A 26,782-nucleotide genomic window follows, 5' to 3' on the forward strand; every position below is an offset into this window, starting at 1 on the left:
AACTGCAAGTTTGGCAAGCATACAGACCCATTGGTAGGAGCTGAAATTCTTTTTGGTTCATTCAGAAGATCCCTGAGGAGGGCCATACATACTTCCAGAATCTGGATCTAAGGTTTGCACCTCCATTTAGACAACATACAAAGTACAGATGTCACACTACTGTCTTATTTGTTGTCCAGGAAGCTCAAGTCTGAATTCAGTATTTTTCCTATCACTTGAAATATAACTGAACTGTAGCTTTCAGTAATATCATCATGTGAATAAGTGAATGTGAACAAAACTTAGTGGTGTGAATTTACTTCTTCACAAACTTTTGAAGTTATGTATTTGTTTGAAGAAGACCCATCCTTTTTCACTAGTGAGTCCCTCAACAATACTGCATATGACAGTAAGCACCTGACAATGTCACAGGCCTCAATTTTTGCTAGAAATAATGCCAAAGCTAAAGAGATGTTTAGGGATATTTCCGTTCCTCTGTCTCCCTCTAAAAGAGGGAATTCAGCAAGAATAGAATCAGAGGACAATTTAAGTGAGCAATACCAATGTTTATTTGTAAGTGTTACAACATCCATCATCATAAAACTTAAAGCTGAACATAAAACTTGCATAGTTTGGTGAGGTTTTTTTGAGGTTAAAGATGATCCATTCCGTCTTAGGCATAGAAATAGCTAACAAGTTTCACTGCAGATCTATAATCCTTAAGGGAAGGAAAAGACAACAAACACCACAGGAATCCATTTATTCGGCTTATCTAGTAAGCAAAGGTAATACTTAGGGGTGAACTTTTTATTCAAAAACTGGAAGCCTTCTAGTTGAGTCTTCTTTCTGCTTTGGTTAAGAACACACAGTTCAAAAGCCTAAGTACAAACCTTTTGCAGTGTGACTTACTTGGAAAAGCATATGGTACCCCTGAGCCGTGTTCCTCTGACAGAAGGCACAATATGCAATAAGAACATTCATGAGAAGCAGAAGCCAGATCCACAAATTGTAGTGGATTTGTATTTTTTAATTTGGGTAGGATGTCCCCTTAGATTTTTCTCCACCAACATCCCTCCTCTCCAAAACAAACAAACAAAAGCAACCACAAAGCCAAACCAAACTCACAAAAAATAGAAGCAAAAGAAACCCTTGCAAAGTAACTTCAATACTCATAAAATGAAAACTTCTGCACATGAAAAGTAGTAAGAAGAAACATGAGATAAACCATTTTTTCAGTGGTGCAGATACTTTACAAACTAGATGTGAGAGTAGTTTCGATTTCTCAACAACCCATGTGTCAACCAGGAGCAAAAAAACTTACATGCAGCTTTAAAAAAACAAAAAACACTTCATTCTCCCTGCCCACTTGAGGGTCTAGTGAACAAAACTGTATATGGCAGTAAAGCTGATCATCTTGTCTAAAGTGCTTGATGAAAGCAGGGAAACAGACATAAATAACTTGTCAAAATGAAAGTGGAAAAGCTACTTGATTGTATAAGAAAAAAAATGGAGCACATTCACATTCTCTTCTTCCACTACAAAGAACACAGTGAAAAGATCCTTCATAGTGAAGAGTTCCCTTGAAGCGTATAGAGTTCATAACATACTTTTTCCTACAGTTCTGGGATATGAAGACACTTGATGTAAGACTCATAAACAAAATCCCAAAGAATAAAACATTACAGCTAAGGAATCAAGATTACAGAACACAAATTAGTCATTAAAAAAAAAAAATCTTTGGGAAAATGCTAGTTAGTACTTTCCATAACCTTAAATGCCACAATTCTACGTATTTTACAGTAGAAATGCAAGAGCCTTTGGAACAGAGCAATGCTTAGTTTTGTGCGCGTCATTCCTTAAGACATCATCTTCTTCTTACATTCCACTGAGCAAAAAACCATCCCTTCCACTGGCATAAACTTCTGGCCAATTAAACACTTGCTGCAACAGGAACACAAGAAACACTCCTGTGTAGCATGCCAATTGAAGTTGTTGTAGGTTACACGCTGAACCTCTGGATCTATAGCATTATGACAGCCTTGGCAGATCTATTAGGAAAAGAGGCAAACACAAAGAAATTACTTAAATGAAGAAGGAACATCCTCTCTACAATCCCAACAAAAGCTCACATTCTTAGATGTTCTCAAAGAATACTGACAAGTGTCAAAAGAAGCCTATGAAATAAACTTTCAGGTTTTGACTTTTCCTTCATTTTATAAGTAGAGTTTCTGACCAAAATTCAGCTGAGGAAATAATAAAAATGTGCATGTGAAGTCAGATTAACTTGAGACAATTTTGATGATTCCCAATGCACAAATCAGGATATGAGCTTGTTATCAATATGTACCTGTGCATTATTACAAAGATCAGTTACAAGTATATTTTCCTGTGCATTGGTAGGATAAGGGTGTGCTAAGGAATTAAGGGTTACTAGAAAGTAACTTCTTTCTTTCAAAGAAGCTTAGATGATCAGCTTGGACCTACACACGTACTCAGTTTACACTCTTCAGATACTCCCACCCTGGGAAAAAGGTAAGAGTTCCATACTCTTCAATTTCCCTTCCTTCACAACACCAACATGTCAGTGAGGGTCTTACCGCAGCATGTTTCTTCACATAGCATGGTCTGCAGACTGGCTTGTCATTCACCATGACATAGATTTCTCCAGCCAAAACACAATCACAGTCAAAACAGCAGAAGTGTTTCAGATGCCAGTTTTGACCTTCTGCTTGAGTATATTCATTACTGAATATTAGCTATGAGGAAAACACACAAACATTTAATATTAAACTATTTGAATAGTACTTCCTGACGATATTTTGCAATTTGTTAGGAACTGCTGGTATTCCACACCTTCAAATTACTTCATCAATAATGGAACTATTTACTTGTATCACTATTTTGCAAAGTCTCCATTTCCATTAAGAAACAATAAGATGCCAAAGACATCAGACAGGCTGTTCTCTCTACACTGCTTAAGACGTAATTTAGCGAGGTGCTCCCCCTAGCGTCCTTCCTGAAGAAGCAACTGCATAACTGAAGACTTCTTCATAGAACAGTTTACACTTTATTATACGCGTATCCTACTCTCCTGTGAACTGCACAAACCGCCACCAAATCCAAAACAAACTATGGAACCTCCTGAATGTGAAACGTCCACATACATCTCAGTTCTCTGCAATTACGATCAGCTAAAACTAACGAACAGATGTCATATCTCTGCATTGAAATATTTTACTATGATTATATTAACTTTTTGGGATCACAAACTTGTGCATTAAAACAAAGTTCGGGCTATTTCCTACCTCATCACATCCAGCACAGCGGGGCTTTTCGCTATCACAGTAATGTCTTCCGCAGTACAGGTTGCCATTCTTCCAGAAATAGATCATGTCTACTAGGAGCTCGCTGCAGGTACAACAGACAAAACAAGCTGGGTGCCACAATTTGTCATATCCTGCACGTTCTGCATAGACAGCTGGGTCACCTTCTTTCATGTTCAGCTTGCAGCGATAGCAGGACTGGAAAGAGGTTTTACAGATTAAATAAGTCTTTGAAGAAGAATGTTTATAGCAGTTACATATTACATAAACATTTATTTAAACCCACCTGCCCGTAATGAAACTACAGTATTAATTTTCATCTAGTATCAGATACAGTGACATATCACAGAACAACAACTGCCACACCAAGCAATTCCAGATACATATTATACTGACAGCTTTAATGCTACTTAAATGGATTACTGCATTTTGCAGTATTCATGTTTCTTGAACTACCGTCCAATACTTCGAAAAATCCAACAGGCAAAACTCATGTTATGTTCTGTGAGCATCACATACTCAAGAATAAGGAGCCTCCATCAAACCAGCTAGACTAAGACCAGTATACTAACAAAAATATGGCTGAGTATTTACAGATTGTGAGGGAAAAGTCACCTGTCGCTTGCAAAATCCCAAATCCCCAGCCTTGACAGCTAAGAGAAAAAGCAAAGTCCTTCTTTATTAAATGGAAAACTTAGTGTTCTGCTAAATATCCAGTTCTCTGTTACTCATCTTTTAATTGTGGCAAAATAGATTTTAACAACAAAAAACTCATGAAGACAACTATTATAGGTAGACTTACATTAGTAGTGGGGATCTGACTTTACTTTTTAAAATCAGATTTAAAAAAACCTGTTTCTTCAGAGAAACTGAATTTCTACCCCGCAGTTACAGAAATATACACTTTCAGGCTCTGTCTGAATCACTACATACAAGAGAATTTAGAGAATGAAAACTCAGAACTGATGGGCAGGAACAAATAGGAACAACCCTTTTTGTTGAGCTGTTACAAGGTGGAAATTAGATGTCAAAGGGGAAAAAAAAATCCATTTATGAAAAAAAGCTACTCAAAACAGCAGTTACATGGCTTAGTTTGCTGGAGATAGGAGGAAGAGGTGTTACTTTATTATTTCTTAGTTTTACTTAGTTTTCAGTGCAATTTGACAATTGGACAACTTTGATTCTTTCCTAGGGAAAATAGTTGACCACAGTTAAACTAAAATTAAACTAAAGCCTTCAAGAAGGGAAAAGTGTAGCAGTCAGTCTGTAAGATTATACAGCCTCTTCATTATTTGATAGAAGCCATCCTGACACAGAATATATCCAAGCTAACGTTTTTTGTTATGAACATAAGTATCTTGGAAGCTTTTTGCACCAGCGTGCTAAATACTGTCAGGAACTAGGAGTTCTGAGTAGACATTAACAATGTTTTCCAATTTCTCCTCTTTCATTCCCTCCCCAGATGTCCACAATTTCAAATGAACAAACATGTTCATTGAGTTAAAATGACCAAAGAGAACACTCACATGGAAGACTACCTTCTTGTTTTATCTTTTCTTTCTTATACTTACATACTGAGATGCCTTCTGATCTGTTGACTTGTTCTCCATTGCTCCTACAGCAGCTGAGGTGCTTCTGTCCCCACTGTTCACGTTATTCTTGTCAGTAGCTTTAGCTTCCAGCTCACCAGGGAGCTTCACATCTCCTACACCAAGTGCTTCATTTTTGTACTTCTTCACAAATTGTTCCATCTGTTTAACTTCATTGGGGGATAGCTCATGGCATTTTGAAGGATCCTGGTCGTGAGCAGGCAGCTGCTTAGCCAACTGCTTCTTCCTGTACTGAGCGCCTTCCGAGCCAGCAACAGGCTGTTTCTCCTTTGGTAGCATCTGCATATACTGTCTAGCCTAAATCAGGCAGAATTAGATATCAGATGCCGTTTCTATTACAGACCTATCCTTTTAAGCAAACAAGTGATTAAAATCATCTCTACTGTTGCTAGCGACAGGCAAACTTGTCAAAAACAAGGTTCTTCTCATAAACATTAATGTCCTGAAGCACAGTAGACAGAGAAAAAAAATACAGCAGAAACATTAATTAGCTTCTTCCCAGAGTAAGAGACAGGCTCCCTTTTGAGCTATTTATGACATATAGAGTACACAGACTTATTACTTTTCAGAGTAAACAACGATTGCTTTACACAACACCTTGCCTCTTCAAAACTGTTTAGAACTATGGATCACCAGTACAGCTTTAAGAAGTACAAGCTGGAATAGCTTCCCCGAGCCACACTGCCCATTGCAGACCTAGTTCTAGGGGGAAAAAAAGCTCTTGCTTTAATAAAGAAAGGACAAGTGCAAAAATGAAAATGCTAACTGAATATTAAGTAATGGTCAGTTTAGCTGCATGAGGTTTGATTCATTCACTAAGAAAGGTTATTTAGAGAGGCAAGTCAGAAATAACACAATTCCAGCAAGGATTACACAGCACTACAGTACAGTAAATTAACAACAAAAGGTTGAAAAGCAAAGCAGAAATCCTCAGAAGGCTATCTACTATCCCATCTACTTGAGCTGCAAACATACTGAACGAGAGCTCTTCTGAGATGTCAACACTGAACTTGCTCTTACCAAATAGAGTAAAAGACATATGCAAGTCTGGGTGTTCCCCTTAGCTTTAAACTGTGACAATAAATCATATTGTGTGCATTTGTGGTTATGCGATTCTAAACACACACTTTGCACATTTTTCAAAGCTTATTGAAGAAGGTAGATTAGAGAAATTGCACTTTAGGGATGCAAGAGTTAAGAGTTACCTGCTATTAAAACAAAAAGTCAATCTCATTTCCTCAATTCTCAAGAAGTTCCACAGAAACACATAAATTTCTGCAAGACTGCACAGGCAAGACTCACTAAAAACATCCACCATAATTTTAGTTTTAGAAGAAAGGAAGGAAGAAAAGTTTATGTACATTCAGAAGACTAACAAGAGGCAGATTTGTTGCTCTGCTAAACCACGCTTTATATCTCATCAACTCTTGCCTTGAATATGAAGGAAAAAGAGGGTCTGACTTACAAGTGTCTGATTCTGAACAGGAGGAGCCCACTCATAGGTCACAGTGTTGATGGATATGTTCTTCTTGGCTGGCACTGGATTAGTCAGTATCATTACGTTACGTTTATACATGGGAATGCCATCATTTTTCAGCTTTGCAATAAGAGTTGTATATTTTGTATCTTCAAAGAGTTTCCCCACTTTCCTGTCTTCTTCATTGCTTGTGAGGACATCGTGCTCTTCCTGGCCACATTTGCAGTTGCGGCATATTTTTCTGAAATTCATGGGAACACCAAAGAATTATAGTCTCAGCTGCAACCTACACCTCCCCTTAGCAGCATGCATAGCAACAACATCAGCAGGAACTCAAAACCTTTGATTAGGTCAGATATAAGTTTTCCTGAAATTTGTCAAATATCTTTGGAGGATATTCTTTATTCTATCATTTACTCACTGAGATTAGGATCGATGTATAATACCATACTGTGAATGTATTAATGCATTAATGTGGTTGGCTGCTGTGTCATTCCTTCAGTTACATCACTACATATATATATATCCACAATTACCTACCTATCAGGTTTATTGTGAGTAGTCACATATGACCTACGCCTCAAACACATCAATATGATCCCCAGCAATTATTTATTTGCACCTTATTTTTTTTCAGGTCCTCTTTGCATACTGAAAATTACACACACTACTATTTCTCCATTTGCATGATATACGGTTACCACAGGGTTACTATCAACTGGAAACAAGTATTTCTTAGTAAGAAAAATAAATACACAGAGAACTGAACATGGTGCAAGTTCAGCATTTGAAACAGAAGGTGAAAGAAGAGTGACTTGCTTATATGGAGAAAGTATTTCTGACATCTCTGAACAAAGTCAGAGGTACTCTGGTACATGCTGTACAGAGAATTTTCACAGATAGCAGCCTTAAAAGGTAGAAGGTTTCACTTAGTCAGACAGATGGAAGTGTTCTTTCACTTACAATAAAATACATTTGAATTCCTTTGATGAAGGCACATTAGATAGCAATTTATTACATTAAGCATAACTAAACAGTTCACTTTTAATAAGCAGAACCTTGGATTAGCTGCTCTGATTCACTATTTAGTAATGGCGTTCCCAGAGCTTCCTTTGAGCACAGTATAAGGAAATTTGTGAAGTTGGATGTTAACTAATGGGTCACCTTATATATGAAGAGAACAGATCAACTTCCTGGATGTCTCTTGAAAATGGACAAAAACAAACAACATTTTACCCAATTATTTACTCTTTACATAGTGAATAACATAAGACTGCTATCTATAAACCACTTCTCAACCCTTCTTACTAGAAACCATGGAAGTCTCACAGTGTTTGGCAACTTGCTGTCTGAAGCCTTGAAGACAAGATAAGTACCTTATCATCAAGGCATGTAATGAGCACGTATTTGTAATGAGCCATGACTACAGAAAACCCAGTAGGTATTGGAAAAGGGAGGAAGAGGAAGGCATGCCTATATGGTCAGGTGAACTGATGCACAGTCATTCTCAAAATTGTAGACTATATTATAAGTATACTCTATGATCATTTTAATGTGTGATGGATGCAGTCCTGGTCATCTGATAAAACAGCAGCCATAGTTTCCTGAGTTATAAATCCCACTCCAAACAAAAACGGTCAATTTTGCTACATGTAGCACAGAAGATCCTATTTTTGAAGGTTTAGTTCATTATTACATCAGTGATGAACAGAGTTCTACGACCCATAGTGCACACACAACTCGAACAACAGTTTACCAGACATTTTCTTCATTTTTTCCACTTACACCTTTAGCAATAAGCAGTGTGTTGCAGTCTTGTTTCTTGATGGTATGTGCTCTGACAGCACAGGTGGCTGAACAGACACCTCCAGGTAAACTGCACACTCAGCAAGTGTAACGTAGTCTTGCTGTCCAGAACTATTCTGATTACAAAACAGAACTCGTTGAGAACAATTCACGTGCTTGTCTTGGCTGTGTGATCACAATGGTAGCACGGCAGTTTCTCTAGTTTTCCCTACTCCACACCACCTTCATCCACAGTGGCATAGCACTGACAGCCTGCAAAGATCAGAGCTATCTCCAACAAGCTCTGGAGGAATTTTTCCCCCTGGATTTTTACAGGTGTTGGAAGAACCACAAGGGTTTTGCTCATATGGCATATTTACTTTCTATTGGAGTTCTGAGATCCTGTTTCTGTTCCCAGTTAGGAGAATACCATGACTTAAATGCTTTTATCTTCATTGAAGAACTAGCATGACTCACTAGTTTCAGTATTCTTGAGAGATTTTGTATAATCTTGATAAACAGATGAACAAACCCATACAAAAAATGAAAATACATAATTTACCTTCAGGTTCTTCCTGGCTCCCACTGTGAAAACTCACATTAAACTAGCATAGCTTAAACTTGAATTGAGAAGAAAAAGCATTATCTTTATGCTTACTGAACTTGCTCCTCTTCACGCTTACTCTTATCAAGAAATTGACTGTGAACATTTCATCCTAATGTTATCTCCTCACTCTTTGAAGGAACCAACGAATCACCCCTTGTCCTACGGGCAGTTTGCAAGAAGCTGTTTGTAAATGTGATTGTTCTGGATTAGAACTTGTGGATAAGTCTCCAAATGCAGGAACAAATAATCCAGGAAGAGCATCCTGACTCATAACTGCTGTCAGCCTATTATAGTAAGTTACAGGAAAATCCCCGAGGCTGCTGCCATCTCCCCTGCTCCCCAAGGCTCCACTGAATCTCTGCCACGCAGACATTTGTACACTGCTAAAAGCCAAAGAAGGTTTCCTGTTCAGATTAATAATCTCTTTTCTCGATTAATTCTTAGCCCTAAATGTCAACTTGATATCTTTTAAATATACAAGTCTTAGCACAAAGTACTGCTTACAATTCAGTCATACTTTCTCCCTCTAAGATGCCATATCAGAGTCTTGATCATCTGTCTCTCGTGTTCCCTTTGCCTACGATAGAGCTATCTTTCTTAAGTGACCATGTCACATTACCTTGAACCCTTCATTACACTTCACAGGTCTGTCTGATAACTGACAATTTTTTTTCCAGTTTCAATGTTAAAGCAAGGATCTCACGTGCTGGATTAGCTGGTTGCTTTTTTATACAGACTTACATTTATCTCTCATGACCCTACTTAGAAGACAAGCAGCAAGACCATTCTCTTCAATTATTCTGTCAATGGATGAGAACAGAATAAGCATAGGAAAAGAAAATATATTTTTTTCTTTAACTTGAGGGCATTCAGCAGAATCTCTATTAAATGTTATGTTAGAGGTTCCTGAGAGCTGTGGACACAAACAGGACTTAAGTGAAGGACAGAAGTGTTCCCCAGTCCAATTCTAGCAACTTGGGAAGCTCCCCCTTCTCCAAAACATGGCATGTAAGGAGGAAGCTTAAGAGTTGTGGAATTAGAAGTGATATCATTGTACAATACAGATTTAGTGGACTACGTCTTGCTTCCAGGTGTTGGGTGTGTAGAAAGGAAAATAGATTCCATATTCTCTCCTTGTCTCCTAGGCCCATGAATTCCCATGTCATAGCTTTCTACGACCTACAAGTCTCCTTTTACAGAAGGAAGCATCACTCATCCTCCTGCTATTTTAGTGTACAGAGAAGAACAATAATTCAGATCATGACCCTGTCTATGCTGGCTTTGAAGCATCAGAAAGAAGAATTTACAAGCCCAGATAAACTATCAACAAGCACCTGGCAAGTCTTGAGGCTTGTTCTCCACACAAAAACAAACTCAACTCTTTTGGTTCTTTCTTCTGTAATGTTTTCCTGCTATTAATACAGCTGCAGTAATTGTAAACGCAGTTAGTACTGTGCCTCAGTTCTCACCTGAATCCTTGGTATCAGAGGATGTTAAAACAAGTTCCCTCTGTCTTCCAGGGGTCGTATCTGTGCCAAGAAGCCAGTTGCTCATAATTGTCAGTCCCAAGCTTAAGATTGTTGTCTCCAGAAGCTTTAACATTTTGGCAATTATCACTTCCCAGTGCATAACTAATACATCAGAGCCTTCCTTCCCACTTGTAAGATCGGATTTCTGTTTCACATCTCCCTCTAGTGGGAAATACATTCCCAAAGAACAAATACATATAGGTATATACATAACCAGTATCAGGATGTTTATTTATTTATTTATTAACAGCTAGTTTGCCATCATAGTTTTGTAGAGGAATTTTGCAGTCTGGAAGAATTACTACATCTGAACCCTGCTTTTGTTTTTGCTGAATCTGGATGGAAATGTAATTCTGAAGACAATTTTAAAAGTAAAGTTATTAGCACACAGATAAAGCAGGTAGTTTTTTTTTTTTAAACCATTGCAGACTGCAACTTCATTGTATTGACTCACAGGCAGGCCATAACACTGAGGCTTTAAGAATTTCTACATTTGGGAAGCAGTTTTACAAAGAGTTTTGTTTATATCTGCTTAATTACCACCCCAAATTAACAGTTTTGCATCTGCAGAGTGAGCCCACCTGTTGTGCCAAGAACTCTTACACAAAGCTTAAAGACTTCAAGTTGCCACCTCAGAAGATACATTTGCCAAACACCAACAGCACAGAGAAAGATGGTGTAAGAAGCTCTGCGTAAAACATTGCTACTAGATTGGCATATTTGGATGTTTTTTTGGTGCACTCTCCAGTTTGACCTGCCAAAGGCAGCACTGATGCTCTCCTGTGCAGAAGCAGAGAAATTGCACCTAGTTCTTATGGGTACACAGTTTTCACATGCAGATGAGAGAACTACACAGTCTACTGAAGCACTTTAGCTCCATCCACCAGAGGGCAGAGTCACCCTGACACCAAAGCAATGTACAGCCCACGTGCAGCACTGCTGCTGTCTCAGCTGCTGCATTATGTCTGGATGGCATGGAGTTAACTTGACTTAGAGTGCCCCTCTAAGTCTATGCTTAGGTGCTGTGTTTTGGATTCGTGACTAAAAATATTGTTGATAGCACTTACTTTTGCTGAGCAGTGCATGCATTTTATTTCACACACTGTCTCTCCCTTGCAAGTAAGGTAGGAGAGGACAGTTGACTCCAGTTGGCCAGAGGGATATTCCATACCATACAAAATCATACTTAGTAAAAACAATGGGTGTAGCAAATGAAAGTAGTCTTCTGATTTCCAGAGTAGCCATTGCTCACACACTGTTTAGGGATCATGGGCAATGGTGAGTGACTGCCTTGCATCAGTTGCTTCCCCTCTGCACCTTTCCTGCACCTATTGAACTGACTTCATCTTGGCCCACAAGCATTTTCACTTCAGTTTTTTGTCTTCTTTCCCCAACTCCAATGTGAAGGAAACTGCAAAGGAGCAGCTGGACTGGGGTCAACCCACCACAGAAGTTCTTTCCAAACCGAACACCCATCTTTTGAAGATGCATAAAAGATAAAATTAGGTGACAAAATTTAAACCAACTTTGATAGCTGATGTAATGAAGATAATATTCTATTCATTTCTGCTAGCATGTATTGATTTAAAATAGAATTTCAGATTAAGAATAACATGGCTAAGTTGTTCTGGTTTGATGGGGATAAAGTCAATTTTCTTCATAGAAGCTAGTATGATGTTTTCTGGATTCAGGATGAGAAGAATGCAAATAACACATTGATGCTTTATCTGTTGCTGAACTGTCTTTGCACAGAGCCAAGGACTTTTCAGTTTCTCATGCTGCCCTGCCAGCAATGGGGCTGAGGGTGCACAAGGAGCTAGGAAGGAATAGATCCAGGACAGCTGACCTGAAGAGATCAAAGGGATATTCCACACCATGTAGCATCAAGCAGAAGTATAAAACTGGGGATGGATGGACAGGGGAGTCAGGATGTAGCCAGCAGAACAAAAGTAAAACAGTAAGTATTCAGACAGGTGAACAAACACTCAGAATCCATCCATCCATTCCTCTTTCTGTTCCAGTGATAAACTCCTGCAAATACCATGCAAAATGTACTACTCAATTTTTCCTTTAAGAACTTATACAACTAATTTCAGACTTCATATTCACATCCCCCCCTGTGTCCAGAAGCAGATCTTGTGGAGAAAAAGCTATATTCCAACCTGTTCTAGAATTGCCTTAATTGCCAACATTTCATCTCTTAATATGTCACATTTGTCTGACACCCAGAGGAGGTATTTTTCTTGGCCACCTTGCTGCTTGGACTATCCTGTATCTTTTCAACTCTCAAATTATAACTTCAATCCAAACTAAACAGACACTGTGTTCACATCGTCTTACTTGCTCTTTAAAGCACTGCCATCTACAGGTTCTCTTTAGGAGACAGCGTCCTGACGAGCTGTTTATTTAGAACCCACCACGATGAGCCATAACTGCAGGAGCAGCACAGTAAAAGAAGTATTAAAGAAAAGCACACACAAAAAAACTTTATATAAACACCCACAAGCAGCTACATTCCAACTTGGCAAATATGCTTATTTATGCATTGCTTCAGACGCTTCTTTTTATCCTTAATTTTTTTTGAATAGGTTAGGAAATCGGTCTCAGCAGTGGGAACTAAGAATAAGAGAGGACAAAAAGAAGAAATTATTCGGTTTCATCTTCTTTTTTCCTCCCAACATATAATTTCACTACCAAGCAGGCCCTAAAAAGTCTTTCTCTTGAGTAGTAAGAAACATAATTTTCCTGTAAGCACAGAAACAATATATTTACTCCTGCAAGACTTGTGTTCAGTTTCATTGAATCACCTATACACATTAACTGCTCTGTCACCTGTACATGAGCCTTCCCAGAGTCTTCTCATAAATTGTTTCTTATGTCTTTAGGTACCAAATTTATCTGCCAGCGTATTACCATTCCTTGCTTCAGGTTGTTATTTGTAAGTTGCTTCCATAGTTACATATTGCAGATATATAACTGAGTTATAACCTCATCAATTTATACTAAGTTTGTGCTGTGGGCTGCCTGGTAATTTTCTAAACCATGTCACAGCTGCACTCAAGTACTCTGAGATAGACGCAATATCTCTTAGGCCTTATCTGAACCTGATACCACTCTAGCTGAGTTGTATAAAGACCAGAATTAAAACCCATCATGAAATCCTATCACAGGCACAGTTATGATTGTAGCTAAATAGCTGGGGAAAGGCTTTAGTTAGGTTACCTGTGCTAGTGCTACTATCAGTCATTTACATTTATCCTTTGCAGGCTTTTCCCTTCAAGAGGTTTTTTATTATTTATTTTTATTTTTAATATCAGAATCTCTGAGCTACTACTTACAGTTCAGCCAGTATGAGCTGTGAACTGAGCTATTTGTTAAGGTTTCAGTAACCCAAAGAAGGGAATAGGATGTTTCTGTGAAAGTAACAGCAAACAAAGTAACTGACCTCTCAGTGGTCTATTTGCTGCAACTATCATCAGTCCTCACTAGTTCAGGAGTGGCGAATGGTTCAAGGCAAAGAAATATCTAACTTTTTTGTTGAAACGTTATACTGCTCCCTCTTCATAGATGTACACAAAGTTTCAGCTTCTTTTCAACAGAGATAATTTTACCTAAAATCTCAGATCAAAGCTAAGGTATTTGATCAGAAGTTGAGAAAGCATTTTATTACTGAGATGAAGCACTCTTAGAGTACAAATAAAGATGTTTTCAAATCTACTTCAACCATTTATTAAACTGTGAATGTTTTGAAGTGAATTCCTCAATAGAAGTAGTACCATGGACTTTAGTGCAAATAAAACGTATACTCATACACAATTACCTACTTAGTTGTTGCAGTGCTGCTGAGAAACTGAACATGAACACAGGATCTTTAAAGCATCTGAAGAATTTAATGGAAAAAGAGAAGAAAAAGCCCAGTACTTGCACATTTACACGTAAGTGTCAAGGTGTGTTGAGTCACTTACCTCCAGAAATGAAGCTCGAATCCTTCACACTTATCTTTGCATTTTAAGCAGGGGGCACCAAATCCTTGTTCATGGCCCAAGCCCATCTGTTTAAAGATCAAGAAGAAAACCATTGTCAGCAGAACTACGCCGCATGAATGATCTAACTGCTTCCTTTATTACATACAACCACAACTAAAACAGAACATTCAGCATTTGACTAAGCCAACATCAGGACAGTGTTTTAGCTTCCAGTTACCCTGTCTTTGTATTTAGAGAAGTGACGCTGTCTGTGACAAACCTGTTTGTAGGACTGATCTAGCAGCAGAAAGCCTTAACCAAAACCAAGTTTTTTTTTGTTTTTTTTTTTTTTTTTTTTTTTTTTTTTTAGTTTGTTTTTGTGTATGTAACATGTCTCCCCAAACAGATCATACTGCAGATTTCAAAGGGGCAAGCAGACCTTACAGCTGTTTGTAGCTGTGAAACCACAGCGCGAACCTGTAAAACCTCAAGACCAAGCTAAAAGGTATTTAATCCAGCTGTCAGGACAAAGTGATCTGCAGTGTATGACTTGACAAAATACAGAAGATCAAGAAATAAACAGACTCTACTTTGATATCAATAGCGTGAGCATCAGATAGAAATAAAGAAAACATTTAAGTGATTAGCATAATATTTTCGAAACTACTCTGACAGTGATGGAGACCAGAACATACCTTTTATAATTGTGTTTCAGCTGAATTAATACCAGCTTACTTTCCAAGGAGAAAGACAAACAGCAGTTAGTGAGAACAACGACCATAAACGATACAGTGTTTCACTATGAAATAAATAAAAGGACACACAATCAATTTATAACACAGAAGTAATTTGAGAGAATACAAAAACCAGAGCACTAACAGAGGCCAAATATTCACACAGTATATCGATGTATTGGCACATTAAAGTGGATAGTGAGCAGCACCTGAAAGTTTGAGGTGAGAAACAGACATCAAGCAACATAACTTATGCATCTAAATAATATACTAAATTTCAGATGCCTCATTCCAGCTCACTAAACCTTTGGGAATCACCACTGTTAAATAAACTGTGGTCAAGCTGAGTGCACAGGCTGCTGCCCAGGCAGAGGGTAACTCATGCCCATACTCCCACCCACTGCTCCCAGGCACATGAGGAACACCACCAGCAGGCTGTGAGCATATTCTTCAAGAGGGAAAGTAGTCACACTTCTGTCTAAAGCGAAGGAACATATTACTTGCAAGCCATTTACTCAAGAAAGCACATGAAAAAATGCCACAGCTACTATTTCAATCATTTTATATTTGAAGGAGCACTGTCTTCATAGCAGTAAGATAACCATGAGAAAACTACAAGCCTTCCAGCAAATTATTATTTGGGAAGAAGTTGCACTTTAGCAGCTATCCAGCTACTGCTTGCAAGTGCAAGGACAAAAAGAGAAATGTGAAATTATTTATTTCTTTCATGTAGAAGGAAAAGAATACAAGCCAGTGATGATCATATTTACATCATATATACACTTAATGGCTCAAGAAGTTCACACAGTAGATGAGCTAACCTGAAGCCAGATCAGTAGACCCCTAAAACAAACATAGCTTGAGAAAAGTGCCCACAGGAACATAGTGAGGTTCAAGAGGTCCAAGTGCAAGGTGCTGTACTTGGGTTGGAGACAAGAAAAAAGAAGAGAAGGCTATGGGGAAACCTCATTGCAGCCTTCTAGTGCTTGAGAAGGGGCTTATCAACAGTAGGGAGACCAACTGTTCATGCAGTCTGACGGGCATAAGACAAGGGGGAACAGTTTCAAACTAAGAGAGGAAAGATTTAGGTTAAGTGTTAGGCAGAAATTATTTACTCAGGGGGTAGTGAGGCCTTGGCACAGCTGCTCAGAGATGTTGTGGATGCACCATCCCTGCAGGCACTCAAGGCCAGGTTGGACAGGGCCCTGGGCAGCCTTGATTCAGAGGCTGACAACTCTGCCCATGGCAGAGCAGTTGGAACTAGATGATCTTTAAAGTCCTTTCTAATCCAAGCAATTCTATGGGTTTACGGTAACTTTAAAGATGAAATAGTTATTTTTTCATCAACTATATATGTATTTTTTGGTCTATATAGGATACCTATAGAACAAAGAGTTGGCTTTGACATTCTCTAACAAAGAAACTAAAACAACATAATTGTTGCTGTTTTATTTTCATTATAGCTTTTTTTTTCTTCCTTTTTTAAAGAAACATCCTTGAGGAGTGCTTGATTTGAAGCGTGCTTGCAATTGCCCCTCAAGAATGCAAAGAAAATAACTCATTCTCTTCAGTTGCTACTCCAAACCAGCAATACTTTCTTATGCTTGAGCTCTTACCTCCTCAATTTTTTTTTTTTTTAATTTTATTTTTTAAAGGGAGAGGGCAGAATAAGAATAATGACCACTTTATTGCAGTGTTATAAGGCACAGAAACCTAGGATCACTAGTGTATGAAGAGCATTTCAAGAATTCCCAAAACACAACCAAATACAAGCAAAAGAAAGAATGGTTCTCACAAGCAAATACGCTATTCCCAAACCTCCTAACACTGAAGGGTCTTTCAGGCTAAAAACAGGTAGAGATAATTTGTTGAGCAGCACAAGATTCTTCTCCTTATGAGCTCCACTCAAAACACACTCCCTATCCCAACTGAATTGACAGCAACCAGATAGCCTACTTGCACCATCATCACTCTCAACACTGATTTCTTCAGTGACGTAGGATTTTACATTCCCTCCCCAATAAAATAAAGCACATCAAGGATACATTTATGCAACTTTAGGCAAATAAACTGAATTAGTAAATAAGACAGGGTTGTTCTGATACACATTCTTCAGTTGGCTGTAAGAGAGAAGAATGGTCTCGTTCATGTGGCCTGGTCATCTTATAGATGTTTAGCTTGAAAATAACAGGCACACTCAGAACTGAATCTATTCAGATGCTATTCCACTTTCACTCTCAGCCTCTGCCTTTGTTCTGAGTGAGAAACTAGGTAACCACATGCCCCAAATACTAAGGATAAAAAGTAGCATTTGCAGACACAGCGTTTGCAGACACAGAGTCTGGCTGCATCTAACAGCATATGCCAAATACAGTGCCGTAACAGGATCTGTTTCAGTGGTAAGGAAGCATCAGTCCCAGAAGTGAGCGTTGCTTTCCAGTTGCTGATTCTGCTGTAACTCAGGAAAGCACCTAAAATGCAGTGTACTTCATTTCTGCTGCTTGCCTATGTTTATTCCCCAGACCTTTCTACAGACACAACTGGTGCTGAGACAGAGCACCCAGCAATGCAGTGAGCTGAGCACACACTAGAAGGGGAATGTGCATCTGAGTACAGGATAGAATCAATTTTCCCCATAAATGGAGTCATGGGAGAAGTGGCCCAGATAGGTCAACTGAAATTCTGCCAGAAAGAGATTTCTGTGTGCCTACTGCCATTAATTTTCATTTTACAGCAAAAGCTATCTAAACCCATCTGGTATGACTAACGCAGCCAATATGGATTTAAATAGCCTGAGTATGGAAAATGATATAAATATGACTGAGATCATGATTAAATAGTTCAAGGGTAAAGAATTTTAAATGGCTGCAGCAAAGTGAGAATTACTGGAGTTTGCCCTCCCTCCGTTCATGCTGGAATCCAGTATGAAAAGATGGCTAACTTTAGAAGAGCCACTTGTAGAAGCATATTGTTGTCTTAAAAAAATCTAAATGGTCCAGTTTGAATGTCTGATAGCTTGCCTGGATGATAAAAGAAACATTGCAGTTACTATAAATCAGTCTAAGCCTGGATTAGAACAAGTGCTTATGATAAACTTCATTGAAAATGACCAAGAATTAAAGTCCAAGAGATCCTCCTTCCAATCCTATTAAGTTAAGCATTTCCCGGAGAGTTTGCGTTGCTTCTTTTTAAAATGGTAATTTCATAATTTGTATTTATGTATATGTAATAAATTTCAAAGAGCTTAGGCCAATAATACCTCCTGATATGGGATGCTACAGAATAATCATAGACACAAGCACATCACAATGAAATGGTAGTTGGCCAGTTTAAGCCTGTGGACTGATACAAATCAAAATACATTTCACCAGCTATGGTTTCTCCTATGTGGTAAAATACTGATACGTCTGTATAATAAATTTGTTTCTATTTTGAATGAACTGTGCCACAGTGCTGGCAAAAAAAAAAAAAAAAAAAAATAGTGATGGAGAATTATCTTCTGGTAGTTAGAAGAATGTAATGCTACAAAACCTCAAGATTACTGTTGATAACCACAAGGGAAAAAAAAGAGCCCTAAGAAATCTTGAATAAATTAAAATGAAATCTCACAGCAGTAATTTTCAAAGCTTGCTTTTAATGATGACAGATGATTTAAAGTTGAAAGGACTCTCTGGATGTTGTCCAGCTACTAGAAAGAACAGGTGCAGCTAAATCAGATTTGGCAGAGACCTTGTCCATTTTGCACATTCAACAACCTACTACAGTGCTGGACCACAGACAGGAATTAATCTGTCTGATCAGAATTTCACACTGTGCATCTTCTGTCTACTGCCTCATATTATAAACACATGATGACTAGAGTCCAATTTTTTCTTCTCTATTTCCTCCCACTAATTAGTTAGCTACAAAAAGTACCAAGAAACTGGAAGCCTTCATTTCTGTAATTATTATTTAACAGTCAACATACCCATGACAAATACAGCCCTCAAAAAACACTAGCTGCACAGAAATTCTTGCCTTCTAAAAGAGGAACCACTGAGCTGCAATGATAAGTAGTTAAGAGAGGAAGCTGTTAAAAAAAAAAAAAAAAAAAAAAAGAGAAGCTCAGCTTGGTATTTCTCCCACAAGGTTTCTTGTATGTCCTGTGAGCGTCACCAAAAGAGCAAGCTAAAGGCCCTTCCTCTCCGCATGAAGGGACTCCTGCATCACCTGGCAGGTGATCCAATACATATTTCAGCTTGCCAAGTATAGTGTGACACAATACCCATACCTAGCCTCTGCTGAATAGAAATAATTCCACTGCTGGAGACCTACCTGAATTTGAAAGGTTGGATGAGAAAGCCGTCAGTGTTGCTGCAGTACTTGAATGGAACCCTGCACAGGGTTAAGGAATTTTCACTGTTCTTTCGTAGATCTTTCTCCTGTGTCCCTCAACATTCCAAGAACAGAAACAATTTCTGCTAAAGCCATTCCTGAGTTCACTGTAACATACCAGGGCTCCTCTGGTCTGAAGATTACTGGGCTATTAACTCATTCGGATATTAGTGGGGAACAAAACAAAACACACAACAGAAAAAAAAAAAAAAGTACAGCATAACAGATGATGTCTTTAACAGATTCTAATGTAGTATAGAAACTTCCAGAAAAAGTCAAGGTCAAAGCCAAGCATGGGGGTGGGAAGGAAAGAGAACAAAACTGCTTTAAGAAGAAATTGTATGTGCTGCGCATGCTTTATTGCTGAGACCTGATCTTGTGTTACTGAATTCTATACATACAGGTGACTTCTCTGGTTGGGAAACAAACTGGAATTTGAAATAGATTAAAGCACTTAATGAATTCTTAAAAAAAAAAGTTTATTTCTTGTAATTCCAGAACGGAGCAGGAAAAAAAACACAAACATATTTATATCCAGGCTCCCTCATAAGGCTTCTATGAACACTGTATGAGAACAGAGAAAGATCTCCAGTGAAGAGAAATACTGCATAGATCATCCTATACTTGTTATTTAATGTACCTAATTTTAATTCTGTCTAAATCTGTTGTGGCTTTTCTTTAAGCATGCATTTAGACCTAGGGAAAAGTTGACAAGGATTAAGAAGCAGAAACTCTTGTAAGAAAGAATATTTGCACAGGAAGAGGGATGCCAAAAAGTGCCTGCATCCAAGAAAGATATTTGAAAGAAATCTGAACAGGACAAACATAAGGATAAATCAAGGAACTACAGCAGATTATGACAGCACACAAGTACTAGGAATTTATTTTATTGTGATGTCTTCACTAAATATCAAACAGCTATGAATATAAATATTTAAGGCACTACTACAGTCTGCTGTCAAAAGACTAACGGGTATTAAAGACCTCAGCACAAGTGGAGTTTTTGCCCCCCACAAAGTCCTGTACGGTGCTAACAACGTTTCAGTGCGATTGACACACACTGTAACACTGTCTCTAAAAACACTACACTACAGTAGGGTTTATAGCGGAGCACCATCCACAGGGTTTATAGTATCAACCATCACCCAATGCTGCCAAGGCAAACTAAGAGTTGCTGCCCTTTCTCTGTTGCTTTTCCTGGAAGGCTTGGGCTTACATGTATAGGTCACCAGGAAAAGCTAATCCAACACAAGAACTCAAGTAAGCACTGCCTCTTACTTCCAGTTTTATAGTTGAGTGGCTTACGACAACGTGTATAACAAGAACTGTTGAGCCTTTTCAAGCTGCCCACAAAGAACTTATGGTAGGTAGACAGCTTTGCTGTTATCACGCACATGGACAAGTGCAATGGAGTACCAGGATTACTTTACAGGCATTCTATGGTTTGCACCATGGGCAGCACTAAGTGTGCTAAAGCCCAAAGGAATCCCAGACACACCTTCTCTTCCACAAGAGCCCCTGTGACCAAGCAAGGGCCTTTCATTTGACAACCTGCAGGCCACAGGCCAGCCAACTTTCCTAAAGATTAATCAAAGTTATTTCAAGTCTATCAAGTCCACTTCCACCCAACAACCCGTTTTAAAAGAGACATTCAAAAGATAGATCCGCCATTTTGCTTAGGACGATCAAAGATTATCGATAATATTATTATCAATAATCATCCAAGAAGTGAGGTATTCATTTTCATGATACATGTGTCTTTTACCTTTAAAACTGTGCTTTTACTCTGCATCTTCTAATATGTTTTTTAGACCTGCAAGTTCACATACTTACTAGAATCTTTAGTCTTGCAGGAAAATGGGTTTTATTGTTTTTTTTCCTCCTCTCTTTTCCCTCCCTGGGCCCAAGCTAATGCATTCACAAGCAGCAGCTAGATAGCCTTAGACTAAAAGCAAGGCACAAAGAGGGAGGAAGACAATAACAGACCAGATGCACACAGAGCAGTGCCTGAAGCACAGTTACATCTAACTAATGACATTGAATGGGTGCAACAGATACCATCTTATTCTTTTAACCACATCTAAAACCCAAAATAACAAGCACGTAAGCTTTCTGCGTTCATAGCCCTGCTCTCCAGAACCTAGAAGAGCCTCACTAACTCTTCATGGCAGCAGCAGATGTATGCACATAATATAATATATACACAGTTATGGATGTGATTTGTGTATCTATTCCAAGTATATCTTGCTGTATCTGTTATAATTCATGATGTATATTTTACAGCTACCTCACACCACTTGGAAGCTTTGCATTTGCTAGGATGAAATCACCGATTTGCAGAACTTATTCACTCATGTGAAAGGAATGCAATGCATTTTCAGCTATTTCTACCAAGAAAGTTTCGCTCCTGATGGTGACTCACTAATTGCCATTGTTATCATTTTACCTAGAAGAAAGAAAATGTTCCTTTTTTTTCCCCAGGAACACATGCAGGAAAAGCCCTTTATGACTTTAATGACAGAAGGTCATAACAAAAAAACAAGTCATTGATTAATACTCTGTTTACAGTTATGCCAGCTGAAGAAAGTTTTACCTAATCTCAGAAGTTATGCACCTCTACACTACTTCCTTGGCTTACTACCCAGGCACGTCATTATATTTTATGGTCAAATACCCAGGGAATACTTTCACCACAGAAGAAAAAAAAAAAAGTTTAATTTAGTGTTGCTTTCTTTGTGAACCTGATATCCACAAATGACAAGAAAAGGAATAAATGTGAAAGGCATTCCAGGCAACAAATCATATCTGTACAATATTCTCACTCCTCTCCCCACAAAGTTTGAAGGTAAAGAAAAACCTAAAAAAACCAACCAAACAAAAAAACCACTAAAACAAGTGCACAAAAAAACACCAAGAACACAACAGAATACACTTCATTTATTTGTTAAAGAAACTTAACCAGTTCTTCTCACATCTTCATACTTGTTTTTGTATTTCTTGCAGCCAAATCAATCTTATTTGTGTGAATCTTGAATTTTCTTGATTTCAACATACATAAGAAAAACAAACAAGAATAACCCCACCTCTCCTATCACGGGTTTCCACAGCAGTAACACCAAAACAAACAGTAACGAGTGATGTAAGCAGGAAGCATAGCCCAACAAACATGACTAAATCATGCTAAAGGATGAGAAAGTTGACTTTGCTCCTAAGTGAATAGTGGATAAAGTATTCTTACCAGAGAGCAGTACAGTTGTTAAATTCATGATGTCTACAGATTTGTGTTTTCTTCCCACTATAACAGAACAAACCAAGCCTCATGCACACTGAAAATCATGCAGACACTCCACACTTGAGACCTCTTCCCCCAAACTCCTCTGCCCTCTTCCCAGCACAAAGTTCCTTTTACAAAGCAAGTATTATTCTGTGAAAGCTTATACAGAACAGCCTCAATGCTAGCCACTTATTCTCCCTAACAGAACACGAGACCATGCTGCCAGCAGGACTGTACAAAACATGCCTGCTGCCTACTGATTCATTTTAAGAAGATCACTGGGGTGAAAATACAGGGATGAAATCAGGACTGTCTGTTCTAACAGTCTCTAATAAAGCATTAAATATCCATTTTTCCTATTCTCCCCAAAGTAAAATTCAAGAACACAAGGCATATTGCATTTGGAAGAATTTAGTGATCTGTTTGTTCCACAAGTACTCTTCAAGCTAGAGTTACATTTCTCAGGATTCATCTCTGTACAAGCATTGTATACAAAACGAGCTGTCTTCACAGTCCTCAAATGCAACAGTAAATCTACCTCCTTCTAAGAAAGATGGGAAAAAAAGTACAGTTAGCCTTTATAGAGGTAAGGAAGTGAGAGTATAACAGTAAGGAATTGGACTTACTGCTTGCACTGTTAAAAAACAGTGAGAAAACTTGAGCTCAAGCAATTGTGTCCTTCGATTCACCACAGCAGAACACATAAGAAATGTATGGTATACAGGGCTGCTGTCTTGCTCTTACTAAACAGCAGAAATATGACCTATTAATTGAAAGAATGGGTCTGAAAATGCAGTGGATGAGGCAGCAGCTCTTCCTGCAGAAGGACAGGTAGATTGCTTCAGTCATAATAGCCTTCTACTAGAGAGAAAGCAACTCCTGGGAGATGAACTATCCTAGGATTATTAAGTTTTGAAGAATAAAAAAATATATATCTGATGTGAACACTGAAAACAGACTTTCCTGAGCCATTTGCAAGCCTGTTTTTTTGTACAAAACTCCCGGATATAAAAAGCACTATTCATATATCTACCTGTGTTCTTCTCCAGTACATTAACAGCCCCTTGAAAGCCACTTGCAGTTGTCCAAAGAGCCAGCATCTATGTTCATAAGTGAAGAATGGACTCTAGAACTCCTGACACTTTGAGAAATCTTAGGAATGCCACATTGGAAACTTTTTTTTTTTTTTTTTTTTTTTAAAGCAGCAGAAAATGAGTCTCATTTTATTATCCCATTTTAAGTTAACGACTGCAGGAGGGCAAAGAAGTTGTTCTACACAATCTGTTGGTGGTCTGAAACTCCATACTGAACTCACTTCCCTCTTCTCTACCCCTCTACTCTAATTTGGGGGTTACAGAATAGCCAATTTTTAAACTCAGATTTTTGAGTTTAGAAGAGTAGCAGAGCAGCAACCTAACTGGTAACAGCGTGGCAACTCCCGCCTCCTTGCTTCAATCTTGAAGTATTTCCAATCCACCAGGCAGGTCCAGTTGCTCAGTAGTTTGTGCTTATTTAGGGCTCAATGAATGGTATAAATTAATACACAATAAGAATTCTGCACACAGATTTTGTTAAAGATGACACTTCCGTCCAAGGTGCAGGATAGAGAAAACAGAAGCGAGGACAGCAACCTACTGCAGGTGACAAAGAATTCTGATGGGACCATCTCCACAAAGACATATTTCTCTCAAAGCACTTCAAGGGCCTTCATAAACTTGCCCGAAAGCTTCCCAGAATACTCTCTCATCTTCCAAGAAAGGAAGAAAATTTAGGGAAACAGGTCTCAAATAGGAATTAGAAGACCTAGGTTAAAGATACTGCATAGTTGAAGTGAACTATTATTCATACATTCCTTCCAGTGCACAAAATCTGAAGAAGCACTGATTAAGTAAATAACAGGAGGTCAAAAAAGAAAGAATTTATTACAGGACATACCATTATGATAACAAAGCTTCCCCATTCATCCTGGCTCTAACTTATAACCGTTCTCCTGGAAAAGGGATCTCAACTAAACCATAAGAGGGAAAGAGCATGATAAGGAAAGGAGGGAAATAGAAGAGGTTTTCTGAGCATATATGTAGAAGAAATTCACAAAGTGTGAAGCTCTTTATTAGTACTGCTAAAAGATACTGTATGACGTAGAGCTTAACAGAACAGAAAATACAAATTAATTCCTACAAACAGCTTTCTCGGTTTCTGCTGTTGCACCAGCTATCACATCTGTTTGGCTGGATTCTGAAAAGCCTTCAGGAATTTTTGAAGTGGATGAAAAAGAAGGGTGAAACATGACTAAACAAAATTAAGAGGAGACAAACTTACAGTATGTATAGATGTCCAACAATTACATTACAAGTCAAAGCATATGTTCAGCTGCTACAAGCTTCTCCAATCCAAAACTCCAACAGTAGAATCTCATCAATGCTTCATAGCACATACTTATTCTCCTTTCAGACAGAGAAGTTCTGAGAAGGAACGCTGTATTTCCCACATTAGTGTTACTGGAGTTACAACAATTTCCAGTGAAGAAACTCGGTCGTGTCACCACACAGAGAAAGCTGTAACTCAAGGGTAACCTGCTTCAGTGGAATTCAGTCCTGAGTGGACTGATAGCCTTGAATGCTGTACAGCTACTTTGGCATCTGAGCCAGTTCCTAGCTTGTAATTTGAAAAAGTTTGAGTGTGTACACATACATACATACATATATATGCACGTGCACTTTAAAACAAGTTACTACACTTCAGTGTAACAACTCAGAAACACAAATCACCCACATCTGTAAACCATGGATCTCTAAAGTGTTCTCATACAAGTTTTCTACTTCCGCAGTACCTGCTCTGAGACTACTTGATGAAGTTCTTACAAACAGAGCTGCCATGTAAGCGTGGCATGTAATTCACAACAGCACAAGAAGTGAGGATGAGGGGTGCATCCGGCAGGAGCTCAGTCCTACACACGTAGTTTCAAACAGCAAGTTGCAGAAGGGGATCCAAACAACCAGGTTGCTTACCAGTTTCTGTAACTTACCATTCACTGCCTGCCCACCTACCTTCCTCCACCAGGAGGGAATCCCGTTCAAGAGCTGATGGGCAGCACGACTCTAAAGCGCCAGTCACATCAGCGCTCAGTTAGCTCGCAGTGCTCGGATAAACACTCTAAATAGCGTACGTAGGCTTCGCACACGCAGGGACCTCACACCTGGGCTCGGCCACCGGGAGGACGCACGCGATTTCACACTGTAGGTGGTAACGCCCACAGGACAGGGGCCGCGCGCTGCCCCAGCCTCACCTCTTTCCCTTCCCCTTCCCCTCTCCCCACAGACGGAGCGGGGCAGTGCCGCCCCAGGCGCTGGGAGCCGCTTCGAGCGGCAGGTAACCGAGCGGGCAGCGCCAGACCTCACCTTTTTCACTTTACTTTCCAAGTCCATGCCGGACACAAAGCTCGGGACGCAGCTCGAAGCGGCAAACAGCTCCTGGCCGGTGACTCGGCGCTGATGCGAGGCGGCTGAGGCGCGGGCGCTGCACTGAGCCGAAAGCTCCGGCGCCGCCCTTCGCGCTCCGCCGCGGCGCTCAAACTTCCGCTGTCTCCTGCGGCTGTGGCCACAGCCGAACAAAGGCGGCGTGGCAGCCAATCCACGCCCGCCCCCCCCCGGTCCCGCGCTGTTAGCCAATCGCCGCCCCGCGCTCCTGGCCCGGCGGTCACCGCTCGCGGGAGGCGCGGGTCGCGGGGGGGGGGGGGCGTGTGCTGGCGCGGCCGTGCTTCCCGTAGAGGGGTAGAACTGAATAAACCCGGGAATTGAAGGAATCGCTGATGGGAGGAGGCGAAAGCGGGCCTCGCCTGCCCCCACACGCGCCGTGCCTCCCAGACGCCGCCGTGCCTGCAGGGTCCCGCGTCCCACCTCGCTGCTGCAGCCCGGCCTTCGTAACGCACCGCCGGGGCTGAGCCGTCTGAGCTGCCCCAGGAGCCCGGGCTGGGGCCATGTGCTGGCCGGCAGCCCAGGCGGGCCCGCAGCGCTGTGTAGAGCTGCTCGGGTGCTCTCTCACCGCTGCCAGGAAATGGCGATATTCTCCTACGTGGATTGGATTCCACCTGGAGCGACTGGAGAGAGCTTGGACTGATCTCATGGT

General features: G+C 39.6%; 1 protein-coding gene across 2 annotated transcripts; it reads right to left on the reverse strand.

The window, feature by feature from the left end:
* Positions 1–524: 524 nt before the first annotated feature.
* Positions 525–26,213, reverse strand: TES (testin LIM domain protein). Of its 2 annotated transcripts, none has more exons than XM_042872910.1 (7): positions 26,056–26,213; positions 14,276–14,361; positions 6,378–6,630; positions 4,874–5,209; positions 3,285–3,500; positions 2,577–2,735; positions 525–2,027 (listed from the first exon to the last, which is right to left on the reverse strand). In XM_042872910.1, exons 1-7 carry the CDS (start codon positions 26,080–26,082, stop codon positions 1,836–1,838), a joined length of 1,269 nt encoding a protein of 422 aa, XP_042728844.1. In that variant the 5' UTR covers positions 26,083–26,213; the 3' UTR covers positions 525–1,835. The 2 variants fall into 2 exon arrangements, with proteins under 2 accessions (XP_042728844.1, XP_042728845.1); XM_042872911.1 differs by lacking the exon at positions 26,056–26,213 and adding an exon at positions 22,622–22,680.
* Positions 26,214–26,782: the final 569 nt, after the last annotated feature.

Source organism: Lagopus leucura, unplaced genomic scaffold (genome assembly GCF_019238085.1).
Source record: "Lagopus leucura isolate 7727_CA_CO unplaced genomic scaffold, USGS_WTPT01 Super-Scaffold_100008, whole genome shotgun sequence".
NCBI classification, from domain to species: Eukaryota; Metazoa; Chordata; class Aves; order Galliformes; family Phasianidae; genus Lagopus; species Lagopus leucura.